The sequence below is a fragment of the Perognathus longimembris genome, chromosome 3 (assembly GCF_023159225.1).
Source record: "Perognathus longimembris pacificus isolate PPM17 chromosome 3, ASM2315922v1, whole genome shotgun sequence".
In the NCBI taxonomy this organism is placed as follows: Eukaryota; Metazoa; Chordata; class Mammalia; order Rodentia; family Heteromyidae; genus Perognathus; species Perognathus longimembris.
The window spans coordinates 77,929,821-77,953,241 of NC_063163.1; the positions used below are offsets into that span (position 1 = coordinate 77,929,821).

The following is a 23,421-nucleotide window of genomic DNA, read 5'->3' on the forward strand; positions in this document are numbered from 1 at the left end:
TAACAATGATTACTTCAGTCAGATAGATAGATAGATAGATAGATAGATAGATAGATAGATAGATAGATAGATGGATAGATAAACAGATAGATAGATTTTCAGGATTTTTTTTGTGCCAGTCCTGGGGCTTGAACTCAGGGCCTGGGTACTGTCCCTGAGATTTTTCCTTCAAGGCTAGCACTCTACCACTTGAGCCACAGCACCACTACCAGGTTTGTGATGGTTAATTAGAGATAAGACTCTCATGGATTTTTCTGCCCAGGCTTGCTTTGAACAGAGATCCTCAGATCTTAGCCTACTAAGTAGCTAGGATTATGGGTATGAGCCACCAGTGCCAGGCTCATACAGAGTTATTTTGCTCTTAATTCCTTCCTTCATTCTTTCCTTCCCTTTCCACAGGTCTTGCTGTGTCCTATAGGCTGACTTTGGGAATCTAATGCCTCAGCCTCCCAAGTAATGTGATTACAGGCATGTACCATCATACTCAGCCTATTTTCTGTATTTTAAACATTTTCTGCATTGAATATGTAACTAAGAGCCATAAGAAACAGAAAGTAGGGACTGGGGATATGGCCTAGAGGCAAGAGAGCTTGCCTCCCATACATGAAGCCCTAGGTTCGATTCCCCACCACATATACAGAAAACGGCCAGAAGGGGTGCTGTGGCTCAAGTGGCAAAGTGCTAGCCTTGAGCAAAAAGAAGCCAGGGACAGTGCTCAGTCCCTGAGTCCAAGGCCCAGGACTGGCAAAAAAAAAAAAAAAGAAAGAAAGAAAGAGAAAGTATAGTTTACAGTGGCTTAAACAAATAAAGGTTTGGGCTTTTTTTTCTCACATTAAGTATGAGACATAGATCAAAGGTTTAAGAAAAAAAATCTTATTTTCTGCAATTCTCTTAGTTTTTCTCTCTATTTACCCTTTGCTACATGCTCACAGGATGGCTGCTAAAACTCCAAATTTCATAGCACATTCAAATCAGTAGAAAGGATCTTCTTTGGTTCCCTTTGTCAGAAAAGCAAAACCTTTTCCAAACATCCCAGAAGACTTCGGTTTCTTTCTCAATGGTCACAGTAATGTCTCTTGACAGCTGCAAGGAAGAGGAAAAAAGTGAGTAGTTAGCCTTGCAGTTCCATTGTCAAAAGCAAGCAAGAGGAAGCAGAAAGCTGAAAATGAGTGTTGGGGGGTAGGGATGTGGCTCAAGTGGTAGAGCCCTTTCCTAGCATACATGAGGCCTTGGATTCCATTCCCTAGTACCACAGGATTGTCGGGATCTCTGAGGACCCCTTCTCCTCCTATCTCTGGAGGAGATGCTCAAATGTTGGGGTCTTGAGGACCCCTTCTCCCCCTATCTCCCGGGGGAATGCCTGAACCTTGATTCTATGGAAGAAACTCTGCCCTACCCCTCATACCGGCAGAAGGAGTAAGGCGTGTCCTTTGTGGACTGCTCTAGGCTGAAGTGGGATGCTGAAATCGCCCCCCATAATGTGTCAGGAACCGCAGGACAAAGATAACGGGGAGATGGCTGGATGGTTGAATGAGTCTCAAAGGATTTAATTGGGAGGGGGGTTTATATAGCGGTAATGGCAGGAAAGGGAAGGACTTGGGCCATTGGCTAAGCTGGGCTGCCCATCAGGTGATGTCATGAAACTTCCTTTGTGGGCTGGACAACCCTATCATGGTGGCACGCACGTGTTCACCCCCCAGGGGCGGAGGGCTTCTTTTCCGGTTGAGGCCAGAAGGTGGGAGGGGCTCCCTCCCACACTGTCCCAGGGCTAGGGGAAGGGCAGCATCTCGCCCTTGGTGCCCTTCCCCCACTAAGGCCAAAACTGAGTCCCCAACACAGGATGATAATGGTGATGGTAATGGTGGTGGTGAAGATGATGATGATGATGATGATGATGATGATGATGATGATGATAAAGAAAATGAGTGTTGGGTGAGCTGACCCTTCCATTTTTTTATCTTTAAAATTTTTTTATTGTCCTAAAGTAGTTGTACAAAACAGCAGTGTCTACCTCTTCAACATTCTCACCCCCTCCTTCAGCCCACCCCTTCCCTTACTTTTCTTTCTTTCTTTTTTTTTTTTATTTTTTTCCTTTATTGTCAAAGTGAAGTACAGAGGGGTTACAGTTTGATCTGTAAGGCAGTGAGTACATTTCTTGTTCAACTTGTTACCTCCTCCCTAATTTTCCCCTTCCCTCTCCCCCTTTCCCTCTCCTCTCCATGAGTTGTACAGTTGGTTTACACCAAATGGTTTTGTAAGTATTGCTTTTGGAATCATTGGTCTTTTTATACTTTGTCTCTTGATTTTGATATTCCCTTTCCCGTCCCTGGTTCTAATACACGTATATACAGTATACAGGGTACTCAGATGAGATAGAGTGATAGTGGGGATAAAACCACAGGAAGGGAATACAAGGGGGAAAAAAAAGGGTGTGGATTCACATGGCATGTTGAAAATAATTACAACAACAATATAACACTTGTTTCCATAACGTGGAGTTCATTTCACTTAGCATCATCTTATATGTTCATAAGGGCATGGCTTTTGGGCTATTGTGATCTCCTGCTATGACTAGCCTAAACATGTACTAATTATTTCCTATGAGGGAAACCATAAAGTCTATGTTTCTTTGGGTCTGGCTCGCTTCACTTAGTATAAGTTTTTCCAAGTTCTTCCATTTCCTTATGAATGGGGCAATATCATTCTTTCTGATAGAGGCATAGAATTCCATTGTGTATATGTACCACATTGTCCTGATCCACTCATCTACTGAGGGGCATCTGGTGGTTCCATATTTCAGCAATGACAAATTGTGCTGCAATGAACATTGTTGTGCCGGTGGCTTTAGTGTGTTCTTGCTTGTAATCTTTTGGGTAGATGCCCAAAAGTGTGGCTGCTGGGTCGTAGGGGAGCTCTATGTTTAGCCTTCTGAGGGACCTCCATACCGCTTTCCAGAATGGTTGAACAAGTTTACATTCCCACCAACAATGTAGTAGGGTTCCCTTTTGGCCACATCCCCTCCAGCATTTGTTGTTGTTAGTTTTCCTGATAATGGACAATCTTACTGGGGTGAGGTGGAATCTCAATGTTGTTTTGATTTGCATTTCTTTTATGGACAGTGATGTAGAGCACTTCGTTACGTGTCTCTTGGCCATTCTCATTTCTTCTTCAGAGATATCTCTTTTTAGGTCTTTATCCCACTTGTTGAGGGGGCCATTGATCTCGCAAGCTATGTCCTTTACCCTGCAGAAGCTCTGCAGTTTGATACAGTCCCATTTGTCCAACCTTTCTTTGATTTGTTGAATTTCTGGGCCTTTATTAAGGAAGTTTCATCCTGTGCTGAGGAGCCCACGTGTTTCTCCTATTCCTTCTTGTAGTATTTTCAGGGTATCTGATTTTACTTTGAGGTCTTTGATCCATTTGGAATTGATTTTGGTTCAGGGGGATATATACAGATCTAGTTTTAATTTGTTACAGGTGTTGAACCAGTTTTGCCAGCACCGTTTGTTGAAGAGGCTGTCTTTCTTCCATCCTATTGCTAAAAATCTATATGCTAAGGACACGAAGAGCGAGACTGAAATCAGGAAAGCAACTCCTTTTGCAATAGCCTCAAAGATTAAGTAGCCATAGTTCTGCGGGTTCATTTGTGGGTCTTTAGTTCTGTTCCATTGGTCCTCAGGCCTGTTCTTGTGCCAATACCAAGCTATTTTTATTATTGTAGCTTTCTGATACAGCTTGAAGTTTGGTATTGAAATTCCTCCAGCACTGTACTTTCTACTTAGGATTGTTTTTGCTATTTGGGGTCTTTTATTGTTCCATATGAATTTCTAGATTGCTTCCTCTATTTCATTAAAGAATGGCGTTGGGATATTGATAAGTATTGGATTGAATTTGTAGATAGCTTTTGGTAATATTGCCATTTTGACAATGTTAATCCTCCCAATCCAGGAGCATGGGAGGTTTTTCTATTTCCTTAGTTCTGCCTTAATTTCCTTTTTCAGGTTTTTAAAGTTCTCATCATAGAGGTCTTTCACTTCTTTGGTTAAGGTTATTCCTATGTATTTTATGTTTTTTGAGGCTATTGCAAAAGGAGTTGCTTTCCTGATTTCAGTCTCGCTCTTCGAGTCCTTAGCATATAGATTTTTAGCATATTGATTTTTGAGGATTTATTTTATATCCTGCTACTTTCCCAAAGTTTTGGATCAGCTCAAGTAACTTGGGAGTAGAGTCTATGGGGTTCTCTAGATACAGTACCAAGTCATCTGCAAAGAGAGAGAGTTTTAACTTCATTTTTTCCTCCTTGGAATCCCTTTATGTCTTCCTCTTGCCTTATTGCTGTGGAATTCTAGTACTACGGCATTTTAGTACTATGCTGAAATGGAGAGGAGAGAGCAGACAACCTTGTCTTGCTCCTGATTTTAGAAGAAATGGCTTTAACTTTTCACCATTAAAAATAATGCTCACTGTGGGTTTGTCATAGACAGCATTAATTATATTCAGGAGTGTTCCCTGGAATCCTAGTTTCTCCAAAGCTTTTATCATAAATGGGTGCTGGATTTTATCAGACTCTTTTTCTGCATCTAGAGCAATAATCATGTGATTCTTGACCTTGCTCCAGTTGATGTGGTGGATTATGTTGATTGACTTGCATATATTGAACCAGCTTTGCATACCTGGAATGAATCCAGTTTAATCATAGTGTATAATTTTTTTGATGACCTGTTGAAGTCGATCGGCCAGAATTTTGTTGAGAATTTTTGCATCCATGTTCATCAAGGAAATTGGTCTATAATTTCTCTTTCCTTGATGAGTCCTGGTTTTGGGATAAGGGTTATACTGGCATCATAGAATGTGTTTGGTAGCGAACTTTCACTTTCAATTTCATTGAAGAGTTTGAGAAATATTGGTATGAGTTCTGTTTTGAAAGCCTTGTAGAATTCTGCTGTGAATCCATCTGGACCTGTGCTTTTCTTGGATGGGAAATCTCTTATTGCAGTTTCTATTTCATTGCTGGATACAGGTCTGTTTATTAGGTTAAACTCTTCATGGTTACGTTTGGGTATATCAGTTTTTGCTATGAATTCGTCCATTTCTTCCAGGTTCTCAAATTTATTAAGATAAAGGTTTGCAAAATATTCCCTTATTATATTCTGAATCTTGGTTGTTTCTGTGGTGATGTTTCCTGTTTCATCTCTGACCTTGTTTACTTGGGTGTGCTGTCTTCATTTTTTGGTCAGATTTGATAGGGGTCTGTCTATCTTGTTAATTTTTTCAAAGAACCAAATCTTAGTTTTGTTGATTCTTTCTATGTTTTTGTTTTTTTTTAACTCTTAGGTCTTTTAATTCTGATTTAATTTTAATTATTTACTTCTGTCTATTGGCTTGAGGTTTGGCTTGTTGTTCTCTTTCAGGGAGCTTAAGGTGCTTCCTTAAGTTGTTGAATTGGTATTTCTCCAGTGTGTTGATGTAGGCACTAAGAGTTGTAAATTTTCCTCTGAGTACTGCCTTTGCTGTGCCTTTGCTATTTGACCTTTGGCTATGAATGAGAGTTTAGCTGGGTATAGTCTTATTGGTTGGTAGTTATTTTTCTTTAGGGTGTGGCATACCTCATTCCAGGCTCTCCTTGCTTTCATGGTCTTTGCTGAGAAATCTAGAGTAATTCTGATTGGTTTTCCTTTATATGTGATTGTTTGCTTCTCCCTAGCAATTTTAAGGATTCTTTCCTTGGTCTCTTGATCCTATTCGGATTACAATGTGTCGGTGGGATGTCCTATTCTGGTCTGGTCTATTTGGAGTCAAATGCTTCTTGTATCTGTAGACCTGTCCTTCTGGGTATTTTGGAAGTGCTCTGCTAGTATTCTGTTAAACAAATTGCCTATTCCATTAACTTTGTTCTCTAGGTTTTCCTCAATACCAACTAGCTGTAAATTGGGCTTCCTGATTGTATCTTGGAGCTCCTGAAGCGATCTATTTTGCTTATTGGATTGGTTTTGTATTATTTTTTGTTCTTTCTCTATAAAGTCTAGGGAGTCTTCAGTTCCTAAGACTCGATCCTCTGCATCATCCAATCTACTCTGTATGCTAGCTACTTGGCTTTTTATCTCCCCTCCTGACTGGTCTTTCTTGATGGCTTCCATGTCTTTGTTATAATTTTCTCTTAGGTCCTGTATGGACTTCTTTACTTCACTAATTTGGTTCTGAGTGCTGTCTCTCAAATCTTTTAGCTGAGTAGCTATCTTTTCAAAGGACTCTTTTTCCTTCTGTTGGAGTTCGTTTATCTTTCTATTTGTGGAAGCCATAAATTCCTCTATTAATTTACAGTTTGATTTATCACGTTCATGTATTAATCTTTGGCTCACCTCCTCATACTCTAAAATACTTGTCTGAAGAAACTTGAACTTTTCATTTACCATTTTTATCAGCATTTTGAGGATTCTCCTCTGGGTCTTTGATTGACTGCTCTGCTCTGTTTCCTGCTTATTTTGAGTGTGAGATGAGATGCCCTGACTTGCCATCTTTCTTGTGCTTTTTCTGCCCATTTGGATTGGGAATACAATCTACTAGCACCTGTGAGCACTGTTTAAGACTTGAAGCAAGCCTTACCAAGCCTTGTTGTATAAATCTTAGAGGTTCACAAGCATATATAGATAACTTCCCTCTCTTTTTTGTATTTAAAAGCAGATTTGGTGTCCCCACAGAATACAATTTTAATATAAAAATCAACCCTGAGCCCTTTATTCAGTAGCTAATTATATAGTTATAACCATGAACAAATTTGTTCTTATGTTTGGTTCTTTTTGGACTGATGGGATTGTTCTGTGAACCCCTTTGCTTCACTCAGATTGAACAAGGATACCCTCTATCTAGCCTACCAAGAACCAGGGTTCAATGGAGTCTGGAGGTTCTGGACATAAATTTAGGAGGGTAAGTTAGGAGTAGTGAAGAGAATGGAGTTAAAGGAATGGAGGATGATGATTTTGATTTAGTGTCAGTGAAATGGAAAGGTGTAAAAGAGTAGAATCGGAAGAAAAAACAAGATTAACATGATATATGACAGTGGGTCAACAAAAAACAGCAAAGGTATTAATCAAATGTAATTTTAAAGAAAAAAAATGTGAAAAGAAAAAATAACGAAAACCAAAAATAAAAAAGAGAATTAAAAAAACAAGAACAAACAAACAAACAAAGAGAAAAGGAGTCTTCCTTGTTTGGGTGGGCTCTTTCCAGCCTCTGGTTACCTTGGGATAGTCTACAGTTTGTTTTCCTGAGGCTTGGCTGATTTCACTTTCTTTCCATTTTATGGGGGCAAGTCCCCGGTTAGTTAAATCCTAGCACTGTGTGTGTGTGTGCACAGCTTGCAGGTAGGATTGGGTGCCTTTTGTAATTGGGGGACCAACAGTCTTGGGAACCGTGGCTCCTCCCTTCTGCTGTGGGGCTGCTGCTTTTAACTCCTGCTGTTGGCTGTACTGGGGAGTCAGCAGGGTGGGGTGCCTCTGGCTCTGTTTACCTGGCTGAAAGCCGCTGGCCCCAGGAAAGTTCTTCCCACCTGGGTGGAGAGATCTTTTCCTGGGCAGAGCTGGCTGTGTGGTTCGCCTCTGTTTGCTGGTAGGAGTTAGGTGCCCTCTGTAATGGGGATGTTGATCAGTCTCAGGAACTGTTGCCTCTCCCTGTCTATTTTTTCCGTGCTGCCAGTAGCTGCTCGCTGCTGCTTTTGGTTTGAATTCCAGCTGCTGAGGTGTTGGCAGCCGCAGAGTTGGCGGATCGGGATGGGGCGGGACACCTCTGACTGAGTATACCTGAGTCTATGAGCAGCAACCAGGGGAAAGATCCTCCCACCTGGGAGGGAAGACCTTCTCCTGGGATGAGCTGGCTCTCACTTTTCAGTTACTCTTGCCCTTTTCAAAGATGGCCCCTTCATCCTTGCTTTCCCCTGACCTGCTTTATTTCCAGTCTGCTCTGGCCCAGTCTATGCCAGAGTCAAAGATGGCACTTCACTCAAATGCTGCTCTGTGGGTGTGAGTGAGAATGTCTTTCGTGCGGTACTCATGCTTTTTCTGGAATTTCGGGCCATCTGTGATCAGCCTGCGATCCTCATCTGTCTGCTTCCCATCTGGAGGATTTCTTCCCGGTCACCGCTGTATACTGTAGGTGAGTGGAGTGTTGGGTGCTCCGCAGGTGCCAGTGTGGAGGCTGGACACCACCCTGAGCTCAAAACTGTTTTCTCAAGCCAGCTGCCTCTATTTTTCCTTTCTGGCCTGACTATTCTGTTATAACTTACTTGGGCTGTCTTTCTAGGAGTAAAAGTTTCTCTGGAGTAGTAAAACTTGGTTCTTGGAGGAAGCTTAGATAGGGATCTGCTGCTCCTCTGCCATTTTCCCGAAACTCTCTCAGCTGACCCTTTCTTATAAGCAAGAAAGTTCTGACATTATTGTGTCCAGTTTTACATCTAGCATAAAATCCCAACAATGTAAAAATAGATACAAGAAAAGGAGTGATGACAAGCCACAGAAACATGAACACTGTCTGCTGTGGTCCACTGGCTTCCATGTGGTCAGGGGACCAAGGGCCTCCTTGCTCAGGTGCATGAAGAAAGTGGTTGTCTGGAGGGCAGGCCATGCAAAATAGACTGGCAGGCAAAGCAACCAATCGCTCTTGGTGTGTTACAGCATGAGGAAGCATGTGGTAAATGAGCAAATGCTTGGGGGAATCCCAAGTCCAGGTAATTTCTACTATCTTGTGATTCTACAGTGTGGACAGAGGAGGTACCTGGGCTTCTGATTGACAGTGTATCACAGGCTTTCTAGTATGTTTTGGTAGCACTGCTGTGTGACTGAGTCAGCCTCAGGAGCCTGGTTTCCCCAGAAAAATCCCTAGACATCAGTGGATTCACAACTGCAGTCCCATCCTGCTCTTATCCATGTTTTTGAAATTGCCCTTAACCAAAGGCCCATGTACTAATAGAAAAAGGAGCAGAATATATGAATCACTTGTTTTGATAGCATTATGCTTAATGTAGCTAGGAAATTCACACAATCATAGAGTTTGAATTCCCAATCCAGTGTGAATTTTGAAAATGGAGCTTTTCAGACCTGATTGCCTAGGAAAAGCAGATTTTGTAATTTGCTCTCAAGCCTTAGTAGAAAATCCATTTGTCTTTACAATTGAATTCACAAAGCAAAATCATTGTGAAGAGTTTCTCTTGGCCAGCTCCCATTCTACTTTGCTCTCCTGTCCATTTCCAGGGCTCCTTGGTCTGGGTGCACTATGCTACCCTCACCCTGTCTCAGCAGAGGCTTCTGTATTGCTGGGGGTAGCTTGGACTCACCCAGACTGCACAGCTGAGTTGTGTGGTGGCTTCATCTGCAGGTGCCGAGCACAAATGGAGAAATGCTGGGCCAGGAAGTGGTGGGCAGTGGGTCAGGTCCTAGAGCTGTAGCTGTGTGACTCTTGACACTTCTGTATCTTTAAAAGCAATTCTGGCTACCCTGCCTGGGTTCTAAAGTGAAATAAGATATAGGGGATCCAAGAGCACCCCCCAGTTACAGAAGGCACCCAATCCTACCTGCAAGCTGTGCACACACACACACACACACAGTGCTAGGATTTAACTAACCGGGGACTCACCCCCTGAAAATGGAAAGAAAGTAAAATCAGCCAAGCCTCAGGAAAACAAACTGTAGACTATCCCAAGGTAACCAGAGGCTGGAAAGAGCCCACCCAAACAAGGAAGACTCCTTTTCTCTTCATTTGTTTGTTCTTGTTTTTTTAATTCTCTTTTTTATTTTTGGTTTTCGTTATTTTTTCTTTGTTTCTCTTTTCACTTTTTTTTTTTACTTTATATTTTAGTGCTGATGCTGAAGATTAAATTCAAGGGCCTTATTTTCTTTTATTTTTTCTCATGGCTGGTGCTCTGCCACTTGAGCCACATCACCAGTTGCAGCATTTTCCTGGACAATTGGAAATTTGTTTGGCCAGGATCAAACCACAATCCTCAGATCTTGGCCTTCTGTGTAGCTAGGATAGGTGCCCAGCACCACCAATATCTTTTGAAACATTTTCAGGTTATTTGGGCTACATCTAGGTGGACATATCCAGAGGACCATTGAGTTTATGAGATCCGAGTTTAGGAGACACATGTGCACTGGCACTGCTTGGGAAGCACAGGACTTCTCATGGAATCATGACATTAAATAAGTTCATGACAGGGGAACTTTGTATAATACTGTCATTATTTGTCTTTATGCTATTTTATTATTTAGACATATTCCTCTCACCCTTATTAATAATCATAATGAAATTGAGAGGAATTTGTCTTCTTAATGAATTATATCTCACAGATAAGAAACAAGCGAAGGCTTACTCTGCAAGCCGACTTTTAAAGGGAAGGTTTCCAGTTTTGCTTAAATTATTGGATACCAGCCAAAAGACTTCTCAATTAATTAGCTTTGATGATTTATTTTAACAACTTCCACCGGATGACAGAACAGAAATGAAGTTGTTTTTCCAGGGTATTAATTAGTCGTTCCAGAGTAGAAAAATCCTCTCAGAGCACCCTGTGTCTCCTGTCATTTGGGTGTGATAGCTCCTCCCAGCACAGGACCCGTGCACAGGCACTCATCTATTTTCATGCCAGAAACAAAGAGCTACAGCCTGGGAAAGTTATGAAGGAAAGAAGGCAAAGGCTGGTGCTGGCCTTCTGGCTGATACAGTCCTGGGCAGCACTGAGCATCCCAGAGTAAGAGACAGAAGTATAAATGTATGTCTGTGTAGTGTCAGTCCCTCTTTAGGACCAGAGGCCCTACCTCTAAAAGCCACAGTGGGGTTAGCTTTCTTCCCTCTGAATACCTCACAATTGAGACTAAATGTCAGCACATGAAGCCTAGCCCCATATCCTGCCAGAGTGCTCTGCTGGACATTTTGACCACCTGGCCTGCCCTGCTGGGAGTTCCCCACAGAGCCTTTGTGGTGGGTGAGCAGGGCAAGAGAGTACATGGAATGATGTACTAGAGTTCCCCATATGGAGTTCCCAAGGCGGAGACCTGAGGATTGAGGTTCAAAGCCCTGGCAGACTAATCTATGAGACTCTTATCTCTACTTAACTAGAATAATGCTGGGAGTGGAAGAGTGGCTCAAATGGTAGAGGGTGCTAGCATTGGGTGAAATAGCAAAGGACAGTGGTAGTCCCTGAGTTCAAACCCCAGAGGAAGCGGGGGTGGGGGGGTGTGGAAAAGAGAGAGAGAGAAAGAAATATGAGATTACACACCTGGATGGAGTGGAGTAGGTAGGACTTGTAAGGTCCACTAGAGTAGTGAAGAAAGGCAATCCAAGGCAAGTAAATGGGATTCAGAAAAGATTGGATGGGAAGGAACTGCCTGGTGGCAGCACAGCCCTAGAGCACCTATAGGGACTGGAGCCGAACCCAGAAAGCAAGTAAATGCCTCTTTAATTGGCCAGCATGGTGCAGGCTGGAGGGACCCCCACAAGATGCTCAGGGAGGTGGGACTGGCCCAGCCTTGGAGGTTCAACCCATGAGAGGGGCAGAAGTGACTATCTCTGCCTGTCAGTGATTCTACTCCACCTTGAAACAAAGGAAATGTTTGTTTCCTATTGAAACCACCTCCCTGTAACATTCTCTGCAGGGTTCCCTTAGGAGGGCCCCTCCCACCTCTCATTGTGATTCAGAATGAAAACCAGGCATGCTCTGCCTTTTCCAAACAGTGACTAATGGCGGGCCTTGGCCACACAGGCCGGGCATATTTTTCACTCTGTTCTGGGCTTCCCACCAAGTCTCACAGTGGCCAGCCAGACAGTTAGGGATGGCAGTGCCCAGCACTTCCCACCTCCTCATCCATCACCAGAGAACCCCTCTCCAGCCACTTCCTTTTAATAGCTTTAATTATTACTTCCCCTACTTCATGGCACAGTTAATCTTCCCACTACCTCCAGATTTACAGCCTCCCAGGTGCAGGAAATTTCTGAGCAAGTTGCCTGTAGCCTTGGGCTTTACCTACCAAAAGCAGGAAGTAGGACCATGCACCACACCACTGGAATCCTTGTGCACTCTGGTCTGGCTTCTTGCTCTGCTCACATAGCCCCAGCCTTGGGTGGGGGAGGGGCGGGCGAGGGCGGGTGGAGAGAAAGCAGGGGACCCTAGAAAAATAGTTTGCTACCTTCAAGCCTAAGAGGAGCTTGAAGGGCAGGGCTGAGCAATCAGATTTCTGTATTTCCTCAAATTGGGGCAAAAAGTTTCCCTAACAGTGTTCCCCAGAAGGAAGAAGTGGGATGTGCAGGTCCCAGCTGGCTCCTCCAAGTTTGGAATAGAAGGAGGTCTAGGAGACAGTGAGTGACAATGTCCATAACTGTTGGGAAGCAGAAGAAGATCACAGGCCATCACATCACTCATCCTGCAGAGGAACAGCCAGGGCCCAGTGGGTTCGGATGAAGAAAAGACAGATGTCGGGAATGGGAATTTGGCCTAGTGGCAAGAGTGCTTGCTTCATATATATGAAGCCCTGGGTTCAATTCCCCAGCACCACATATACAGAAAATGACCAGAAGTGGCCCTGTGGCTCAAGTGGCAGAGTGCTAGCCTTGAGCAAAAAGGAAGCCAGGGACAGTGCTCAGGCCCTGAGTCCAAGCCCCAGGACTGGCAAAAAAGACAGATGTCATTAAGCTGACGGATGGCAGGATAGATGTATGATAGCCCAAGAATTCCCTGGAGATAGTACCCACACTGGTGTGGCATCTACCACTGCTCTTCCTCCCCCATGTCTCCTGGGGTTCTGGACTCTGATGTCTGATTGTCTGTTCTCTAAATGGATTTAGCTAGAACACCACCCTGTGGTACAGCCATTGCCAATGTGGTTTTCACAGCAGTGTGTTGTGTTGATGAAAAAGAAACTGAGACAAAGTCATGTCCCCCTTTCACTATAAGGCATTGTAGGTGATCCAAGGAGCAGAAAATGTGCTTGCCCACACAAGATCTGGAACTTTCCCTAGCCCTGAGATCCCAAGATCTATTATTTTAGTCAAACTTTCATTGCTGTGACAAAATATCTGAGAAAACAACTTCAGAGGGGAATGGATTTACTTTGGTTCATGGTTTCAGAGTTCCAGTGCATGGTGAGTGGGCTGCATGGCTGAAGCCTGTGGCGGCAGAACCTCGTGGTAGAGCAGAGCTGGTCACCTCACAGAGGCTAGGAGCACAGAGATGCGGGAAAGGGGCCAGGGTAAGATAGACACTTCACAAATCTGTCCTAATGACACTGGTTCCTCCAGCCAGCTCTTAACTTGGCAAGGAATTCATCCATTGATGAAGTGATCCAGTCACTTCTCAATAGCACCCCCAGCTGACAGTGAGCCTCAACATCAGAGCCTCTGGGGCCATTCTATATCCAAACCAAAAATAGCACATGGATCTCACAGGATTGTAAATGAGATTGAAGAGTTCAGAGTCAGATACAGAAGAGTCTCTCAAGGAAAACTTAACCTCTTAGGAAGATACCTGTACCTAAAATCACATGATAAATGGTTTTGAATTGATCTGCCACTTGAAAATATCATGCCTTTGCTATTCTCCCTTGGTAAAAGAATAGAGATGTGTCAAGAGGCATGAATACCTGAAAATATGTCAGATCAGACGTGGTTGGTTGCACTTCTCAAGCAGAGCATTTTACTCTCATGCCTTTATTCTGTTCATCTGTTTACCAACTAATCCTACCCCTCCTCCACACCCCAAGCTTTGAAGTGTTTGAAGCACAATGTGGAAGAGACCTGTATGGAATCCTGAGAGGAAACCTAAAGATGATGAGACTCAGTAAATGCTCCTATGGGCCACTTCTTCTGGTGCAAAGGAGGATGGAGCAGAGCAGCCTGAGTGTGCATGGAGGGCTCTTCATGCCCTCCCATACTGGGCAAGGTCTTTTCCTAAGACCAGGCAGGCTCAAGCAAGGAACCAGTGCTGCATTGCTAGGATCCACTACAACCTCCCTGCTCCCTGGAGCTAGAGAGGCTGGTGACCAACAGATCTCCTTCTGTACCGATGCCCCAGAGACAGAAAAGTAGACTCAGCCATCCACGTCAAGCCTTAGCTATGCGCAAGAGTTTACTGATCCAAAATGGGCTGCACAGAATGCACACTGCAAAACATCTCAGCCTAGCTTTGTGTTTAACTCTACTGTGGACATTTGCATAGGTAAAGAGTATATAATAAACCCATATGATCATAACCCTGTTATCAACATTTTGCTAAGCTTATTGAATTTCTTTTCATAAACACTCCTCTGTGTCTTTCTCTGTCTTCCTCAATCTCCACCATTAAATACTTTTAAAGCAACCCTTGGATGGCACAATTTCATTATAAGTACTTCCATATGTACTTTAACTGATGAGGCCTTCATGGAGCCAGCTACTGTCTGGCATACCTCATGTGACTAGTGTCACTCCTTCATGTCTCCTGCTTATTCGGAAGGAGATGGGCTGGGCAGCTAAGGGCTGGAAGAGAGGGAAGTGTCCAAGAATTCTTGCTCTGGGATCCTCCACTAACTCCCCTTCTCTCACTGGGCTTCTCTCCTGTCACTCACAACGTAGGGAGAGGGCCTTGTCTCCTACCAAGCCCTCTGATTTCCTCAGAAAAGCTGGTGGTTCACCAGGACAGATCAGCACTTAACCTGCCTGAAGATTAAGTCAGCTCTAAAGCCCTATTTGGATTTGTGGAGGTTCTGGGAGGCACTACCCTGAGAGAGAAGGAGAGAAGCCAGGCAGAATTCACTGCTACGTGTTGCAGTTCAGTTTTCGTAGACATGCCTTCTGTTTGGCTGGGCCTTCCTGACCACAGTGGCTAATAAAAGCAGAATGTACTGAGCCCCAGGCACTAGTGGCCTGAAGTCCTTGGCCCTGGACACAGCCCATTGTTCTACAGCCCTGGCTGTAGAACCCAGGCTTCCTAGGTGGAAGCCTGCCGTGGTCATGTGTTCTTTCTCCACGTGCTGTGGCCATGTTAGGGTCCTCTGACCCCCTAATTATCATTCACTGCCCCTCCCTACAGCATGTCGTCACCTCTTGCCCTGCTGACAGGCTCTCTATAAGTCTTCATCTGAGTGACAGTCCTGGAGAATCCAGCTGCGGGCTTGAAAGGGAGGGAGGGCCTGCAGATTATCCCCTCAGCATGCACAGTCACTTGCTGGCAGTTCACAGGACACTTTCATGTTGTCTCAACAAAGAGAAGGGCTGCCAAGAGTGTAAAATGTTCATTCACAGTCCTCAGGCTGGCAGTATGGCAATTGCCATGGGAGCCACACAGGGCAGCTGAAAAATGCCCCACTCAGCTGGGGCCTTCTTCTCTACTCTTGCCTGTGTTGGTGTTGGAAGTCTTTGTTTGAAGAACCCTCCTAGGATTCTTTACAGACCCGTGGAAATGTCAAATGAAAGGGAGGAGGAGGGGAGAGAGCAGAAGCTGGCTGGAGATCAGGTAATTTTGCCATAAGCAGCAAGCAGTTCCTTCACAAATGAGTGAACACTAGGTAGCCATTACCTTCCTGCTAACTAGGCCAGAGTTCCTAGCCTTCTCTCCCCCTCTAATCACTGGTCAGATCGTGTTATAGAAATAGTTGACAAGGCATATTGGTATACAAGTGTTCCCTAATCTGTTTCTTTTGGATGATTATAATCTGACCTTAGAACATAAGACTTAAGAACATAAAATTTTCAGCTAGATTCTGGTGGCTCATGCATATAATCCTAGCTGCTCAAGAGGCTAGATCTGTAGACCGTGGTTCAAAGACAGCTTGGACAGAAAAGATCATGAGACTCTTATCTCCAGTTAACCAGCAGAAAAGCTGGAAGTGGAGACTTGGCTTAAGTGAAAAAGTACCAGCCTTGAGAGCACGAGGTTCTGAATTTAAGCTCCAGTTCATGCACGCAAAACACACACACACACACACACACACACACACACACACCAATGCCAGTTATTTTCAAGAAAGAAACAGCTCAGAGACAGTGACTGTTTCTGAGACACACAGCTGAATGGGAAGGGACCCATGCTTTTACAAGAGGGCATCTAGTGCTGTTTCTGTTTCAGTGTCCTTCCTGGTACTTAGCCAGACTCCTGCAGGACGGGAGATCAGGACTGGGGAGGGACTAGCCTTGTCTTTGGTGTAGGAGAGGCAAACATGAAAGGCAGGCTGACTGCTTGCTTTTTCTGAAGGTCTCTTGGCTTGCTTCCACTTATCATTTCATCACCCAACAAATGCTTGTGTTGGCTTAGAAACATCATTGCAACAAAACCTAAAAGCTCTCCAGGAAAGTATTGCATAGGCATCTATGTGGGAGAAAGAGCTCAAAAGGTACAGGCACCTGCTGCCCCCCACTCCCAGCTCCTGCTCTGTCCCTGCAGATGTTGTGGCCCCCACTGTAGAGATGCTGAAGCTGGGATATATATATATATATTCCATTTTCAAAGCCCCAGAGTTTCTCTTTAGATAAAAATGGTTTAGGAATGCATGTAAGTGCCAGGTCTTTCTTTCCTGTACCGTTTCTGTCGCAGAGTTTTTCCATCATTGAAAGGTTCCAGGTACAGCTGATGTATTACCTCCTATTTGGAAGCTTAGAGTCCCTAACCTGAAGATGGTTCTGAAGAACCATGACCTTCCAGCTAGAAGCTAGTGACACCTTCTGCCCCGCTCAGTGGCGAGACCCAGTCCCCAAGTATGTCACTGCTCATATCGGATCAGGGCTCAGAACCCTTGTTTGTAAACCACGTGTTCATTATAGGGAGAAAAAAAATTTAAATATAGAAAAGGCAACAGAAAAAAACACCTGCAATCCTATCAAACGCAAACATATATATATATTTATACATATACACACACTCTCTCTCTATTACAGTCCATTAAACAAATTTCTTCCCATGTTAATATATATAACATTGTACTTCACCATTTTTAATATTTCTATGTCATTCCATTATGTAGCCATACCATGATTTGTTTGGATTTTTTAAAATTATGAAGCCAAGCGCAGTGATCAATGCCCTGGATCTCAGCTGCTTTGGAGGGGAGGAGACCAGGAAGATTGTGTCCAAGGGGTGGCTGGCATGCCTGCACTGCAACCCCGATTCTGTGAATGGCCCTCCTGTGGCTCTGTGCTGAGTGAGGGCGGCATGCTGCCCACCTATGACACCATAAGGTGCCAAGTGACTGTTTGTTGGGTAAGGGGATGGATGGATGGATGAATTGGGTAGAAGAAGTTGCAGGGACTGGTTTCCAATCACTTGCTTTCCAGGTCAGTTCAGACATTTTAATAAGCACCACACTGGAGGTCTTGAATTTCCAAGTTTCTGTGGAGTTTTGGACACCACTGCAAAGCTCACATGCTGATGTATAGAAAAGTGTTCAAATTCAAAGGTGAAGGAGAACCTGTTAACACAATCCGGCCCCTCTACCTTCTTAGAGATCCCCAACTCCATCTGCATGAACCGCCACCCAAGTTACTGTTACAACTTAGAATTCTTTATGTCTATGATCTGTCCCATTTTGAACTGCTCTAAGACAACAGCATAGGTCCAGGTGTATGGTACTACTCCTAGCTACTCAGAAGATGGAGATCAAGGAAATTTCAGCTCCAGGCCAACCAAGGAAAAGTACCTATGAGCAAAAAGTTTTGGTGGGGGCTCAAGTGGCAGAGCACCTGCTAGCAGGCTCAAGGCCCTGAGTTCAAATGCCATACCATAATAGAAACAAACAAAAACCCCATAGCTTAAATTGGAAGCTATAAGTTTATGAGGTTGCTGAAGCACTATTATAGTTGATAGTAGAAGCAGTATAGAAGAGTTACAGGAAATGCTGGGACTGAATCACTGAAATCCTATCACCTACAGAGCAGCTGTCATTCTCTTTACCTGATCCCCGACTGGTCTTATCTGTTGACATGTTTGTCTAGCTGTCACACTGAGCAGGTGTCATTATTGTCATAATCTCCTGACCATTTAGCCCAGTTTTCTGCACACTACAGCCCTCTCCTGAGTTCACATGGTCTTCCAGAGCTGGGTATTTATGATGTTTCTATCTTGCCTCTCTTCTATACCACATGGGCAGTCGCAAGCAGCTAGCTATTGTGTCTACAGCTGAGCCCCTTGTTATTGAGTGATGGCCCCTTGAACACAAGTACCAGGGCAGGGCAGGGCAGGGCAGGGCAAGGCCACACCTGTAGCTCCTGCCACATGGTTGCACAAAGTTGGCTTCCTATGAAGTCCCCAGCAATGGGTGTCTTTCCCAATTTCAGAGCAAATGCTGGTATAGGGGGTGTTGACATTTTTTATTTGCTAATTTAGAAGGAGTAAAATGGTACTTGAACATTCCTGAGCATTCCTTGATTTTCTGGGGGTTATTATTATTAAAGGAAATTAGCATTTCCCTCTGTTGTTCCTTCTTTATATTTCTTCTAATGTGAGTTGTATGCTAACACTTCTACTTTTCTTTCTTATTTTAGTAAATTGGGGCTTTCTTTTTTTCTTTCTTTTAAAAATCAAACAGTGAAACAAACAGTACAAGAAATGTATCCAATGCCTAACGTATGAAACTGTAACCTCTCTGTACATCAGTTTGATAATAAAAATTTGAAAAAATAAAAAAATAAAAAAAATAAAAATCAAACAGTGAAATCTTATTCATGGTAGCCATTAAACATTTTCATATGTGTGCCACCTACTTTCCCATGTTGTGTTTGCCTTTTAATTTTGGATATTTATTTGTAGTATAAAACTTCTTATTTTTGTAATCTAATCTGTTGATGTTTTGTTCCTGTTACTTTGAAGCTCTCTGTTATTTTGAATTCTCGAATTCATCTGGATGCTACTTGCTGTAAGTGGAATTGCAGATGGCATTGCATTCTAGATTGTTCACCAATGATCCCGCTCTTCTCTCCTCTGTCTCAGGTATCATCTACCAGATGAAGGGCGATTATGATGCTGCCCTGAAGCTCCACAAGACACACCTGTGCATCGCACAAGAGCTGAGCGACTATGCTGCCCAGGGCCGTGCCTACGGGAACATGGGCAATGCCTATAATGCCCTGGGCATGTATGACCAGGCCGTGAAGTACCACCGACAGGAGCTGCAGATCTCCATGGAGGTGAACGATCGCGCCTCACAGGCTTCCACACATGGCAACCTGGCCGTGGCCTACCAGGCCCTGGGTGCCCATGACCGAGCCCTACAGCACTATCAGAACCACTTGAACATTGCTCGGGAGCTGCGAGACATCCAGAGTGAGGCCCGGGCCCTCAGCAACCTGGGAAACTTCCACTGCTCTAGAGGGGAATATGTCCAGGCGGCCCCCTATTATGAGCAATATCTCCGGCTGGCTCCTGACCTTCAGGATATGGAAGGAGAGGGGAAGGTCTGCCACAACCTTGGCTATGCCCATTACTGCCTTGGAAACTACCAGGAGGCAGTGAAATACTATGAACAGGACCTGGCACTGGCCAAAGACCTTCATGACAAATTGAGCCAAGCCAAAGCCTACTGCAACCTGGGCCTGGCGTTCAAAGCTCTGCTGAATTTCACCAAAGCTGAGGAGTGTCAGAAGTACCTGCTGTCCCTAGCCCAGTCCTTGAATAATTCCCAGGCTAAATTTCGAGCCTTAGGGAACCTGGGCGATATATTCATCTGTAAAAAAGATATAAATGGTGCAATAAAATTCTATGAGCAACAGTTGGGTCTAGCTCACCATGTGAAGGACAGAAGGCTAGAGGCCAGTGCATATGCTGCCCTAGGCACTGCTTACCGGATGGTCCAGAAGTATGACAAAGCCTTGGGTTATCACACACAGGAACTGGAGGTCTATCAGGAGCTGGGAGACTTGACAGGGGAGTGCCGGGCTCATGGGCACCTGGCTGCTGTCTACATGGCCCTTGGGAAATACACAATGGCGTTCAAGTGTTATGAAGAGCAGCTGGATCTGGGGCAGAAGCTAAAAGACCCGAGCCTAGAGGCCCAGGTCTACGGCAACATGGGCATCACGAAGATGAACATGAATGTGATGGAGGATGCCATTGGCTACTTCGAGCAGCAGCTGGCCATGTTACAGCAGCTCAGTGGGAATGAGTCAGTGCTGGACAGGGGCCGAGCCTATGGCAACCTAGGGGATTGCTACGAGGCCCTGGGGGACTATGAAGAAGCCATCAAGTACTATGAGCAGTATCTCTCTGTGGCCCAGAGTCTGAATCGCATGCAAGACCAAGCCAAGGCTTACCGGGGTCTAGGGAACGGACACAGGTAACCTTGACAGAGGACAAGTGGTCATGAGAATAGCTGCTGCATGTGCGCACAAAGCTTTCTAGCTACATAGTTCTTCCCACATAGTTCCCTTGATTCCTGCCAAGACCCTTTGAATTAAGCAGGCATTATTATCCTTACTTGTGGAAAAAGAAGCCAGAGCCCACAGAGGGTGGACTAAGGCCTGAAATTACACAGCTTAAAGGGGACAGCTAAGAGGCAAACTCTGGGGTTCTCTAACTCCAAATGTTAATAGGGATGGAAAAGCAAATTGATCAGCTCAATCTTTTCTGAGGGCCTTCCACCTGTTATGGATGTGTTTATTAGTACAACATTCACAACATACCCACCAATTACTGGGACCCTGTCGTGTTGCTCTTAGCAAAGCCATCTGATAATGGAGTGAATAAATGTGTCCTGTGCACCATGTATCATCCTGAACACCTTGCCTGAGCAATCCTGTGTTACTGTGCACACACCTCTACCTGCTGTGGGCTGGGATTTAGCTCCACCAGAAACAGAGGTTCAAGAGTGCTATAGCCCCCTCATTGTGTTTGATCTGCTGCCAAAGCCCACATCCTCCCACTTGATCCTGTCATCTCAGAGCAGCACAGACAGACACACTGTGGGCCAAGAAATGCTTTCCTCCAAGCGAGGGGACCCCAAGAAGGTGCCTGTGTCTCCATAATATATGGCCTTATCCGAGAGACAGAGGATTAGGGCTCCTGGAGTGAAGGAAGGGCAAGAGTCAAACTAAATCATCACCCAGAGTACTCCAAGAAGCACAGGGAGGAAGATTTACAGTCACTATAAAGTGATTTCAAAAGCAGTCTAAGCGGTAGTGGAAATTGGGAGGCTTGGAGACCCAAACCGTTCCTCTGCTATCATTGTGCCTATTAATATATTTTATGCTCCCTCTGGGTGCACATCCCGTTGAGTCTTGAGCTCTTGGGAAGGTCATCGAAGGATGACTTTTGAATTGCTTTCCAGATTATGAAATTCCTGTGCATCTCACTCTGAGGGTACATGATAGATTTTAGCTAGAAGAGGAGTTAAGAGCCTCTATAGTAAGTGACAATGACAAATGCTTTTCATTTTCTCAGGGGCTTTAGCATGTCTGCACCTGCACTGAATGATACCATTGCTTCTCTGTCTTCCTCCCCACAGGGCAATGGGGAGCTTGCAGCAAGCCCTCGTGTGCTTCGAGAAGAGGCTTGTGGTCACCCATGAGCTTGGGGAGGCCTTCAATAAAGCCCAGGCCTATGGAGAGCTGGGCAGCCTGCACAGCCAATTAGGGAATTATGAACAAGCCATTTCCTGCCTTGAACGTCAACTGAACATTGCGAGAGAGATGAAGGACCGAGCCCTGGAGAGTGATGCGGCCTGTGGCCTGGGCAATGTCTATCAGCAGATGGGAGAGTATGACACAGCCCTGCAGTACCACCAGCTTGACCTACAGATAGCAGAGGAAACCAACAACCCCACGTGCCAGGGCCGAGCCTATGGGAACCTGGGCCTGACCTATGAGTCTCTGGGCACCTTTGAGAGGGCTGTGGTCTATCAAGAGCAACACCTGAGCATCGCCGCACAGATGAATGACTTGGTGGCCAAGACAGTGTCCTATAGCAGCCTCGGAAGGACCCACCATGCCTTGCAGAACTATTCCCAGGCAGTCATGTACCTGCAGGAAGGTAGGTGAAAAGCCCAGTGTGACCTCTCAGACACAGAGGGAAAAAACAGTGGGAATGACCTCTGTGTGAGGTGGGGGCTCACAGTGCCTCCTCTGTGTAGAGTGGGGGTCTCAGTGCCACCTCTGAGTGGAATGGGGGTCTCGGTGCCACCTCTGTGTGGGATGAGGGGCTCACAGTGCCACCTCTGTGTGAGGTGGAGGTCTCAGTGCCACCTGAGTGGAGGTCTCAGTGCCACCTCTGTGTAGGGTGGAGGGCTCACAGGGCTCACTGTCAGCTCAATGGGAGTCTTGATAGCACTTAGGTCTTTCATTGTCTAAACCCCTAGCCCAGGTCTCTGCAACCAGAGTGCCATGCTGTCTTGGTGATGCCTCCATAGCTGGCCTGAAACTGGATAAATAGATGGTACATCCTCACACAGATGAGTCAAGGGGAACAGATTACATAAAACTGCAGGGTCGGAGGTGTTGTGTGGCTTAGTTGGTAGAGTGCTAGCCAGTGAGTAAAATTGTCAGGTACCAAGTTCAAAAAAAAAAACAACTGTAAGAGTTGAAATTGGGAAAATGACTGTCTGTTCCCAGCCTCATTGGCCTTCTAGACAATACCAGAACTATATAGAAGTCAGATCTGACATGGCAGCTTGAGGTCCAACCCAGAGGCAGCTGTCTGGGGCTCACAGAGCAGTGAGCAAGGTATCTTGCATGGTGCTTGTTACCTACAGGGCTTGCTACTTCTCCTACTTCACCACTACCACTAAGTTCTACCAGTTACCTAAGCACAGTGGGCCTAGGACGAAGCCTAAGTCCTGTAGCAATGTGCTTGCTGGCGACTTCCTTCCTCCGGAACGAGCAGCGGATGGGACACTGCACTTACTGCTGAAGGCAGATGGTTGCAGATTCAAGCAAAAGATCTCTTTCCATGTGGTTTATTCAACTTGATTGATTTCTCACAGTTACCTTGAGAGAAGTTTTGGGGTGTTTTTTTGTTGTTGTTGTTTTTTCCATGCTGGGAATTAAGCCCAGGGCTCCTGCATGCTCTGTTGCTCTACTACTGAGTTGGCATGCCACTCCCCCAGAAACAAATGAGATTATCTTATTATTTTGTAGCTGAGCCACCAAGACCTGGAATACAGTGATTTGATCCTGACCCTGCAGTTGGTTAGTCACAGAGGGGAGTTTAGCCTGAGTTTTCTGACCTCAAAAACCTCACAAGACCCCATGCCAACATTCACTGTGCTAGCACAGTCCAGGAGGGCACACAGAGGCTTCAGGCCACTGCCGAGCCCACCATACCTCACTCTTCTCCATATACACGGGGCTCTGCCTTGCTGCCTCAAGTGCACATGGTAGCTTTTAGTTTGCCAACATTGGCAGTGGTAAAATCCCAACAGCCCAGGGGTAACTCTCAGTTGAATCTGTAAAATCTATTAAAATCAGGCCTAGCCTCTGACAAGCTCT

General features: G+C 45.0%; 1 protein-coding gene across 3 annotated transcripts in view; it reads left to right on the plus strand.

Moving 5' to 3' along the window:
- Nucleotides 1-23,421, plus strand: part of Ttc28 (tetratricopeptide repeat domain 28) — a 534,278-nt gene that overhangs the window by 445,057 nt on the left and 65,800 nt on the right. For all 3 annotated transcript variants that reach the window (XM_048342731.1, XM_048342732.1, XM_048342733.1), the window contains 2 exons: nucleotides 18,935-20,276; nucleotides 21,444-21,967. In XM_048342731.1, coding sequence (XP_048198688.1) covers nucleotides 18,935-20,276; nucleotides 21,444-21,967 — 1,866 coding nt within the window. The remainder of the gene's footprint in view (nucleotides 1-18,934; nucleotides 20,277-21,443; nucleotides 21,968-23,421) is intronic.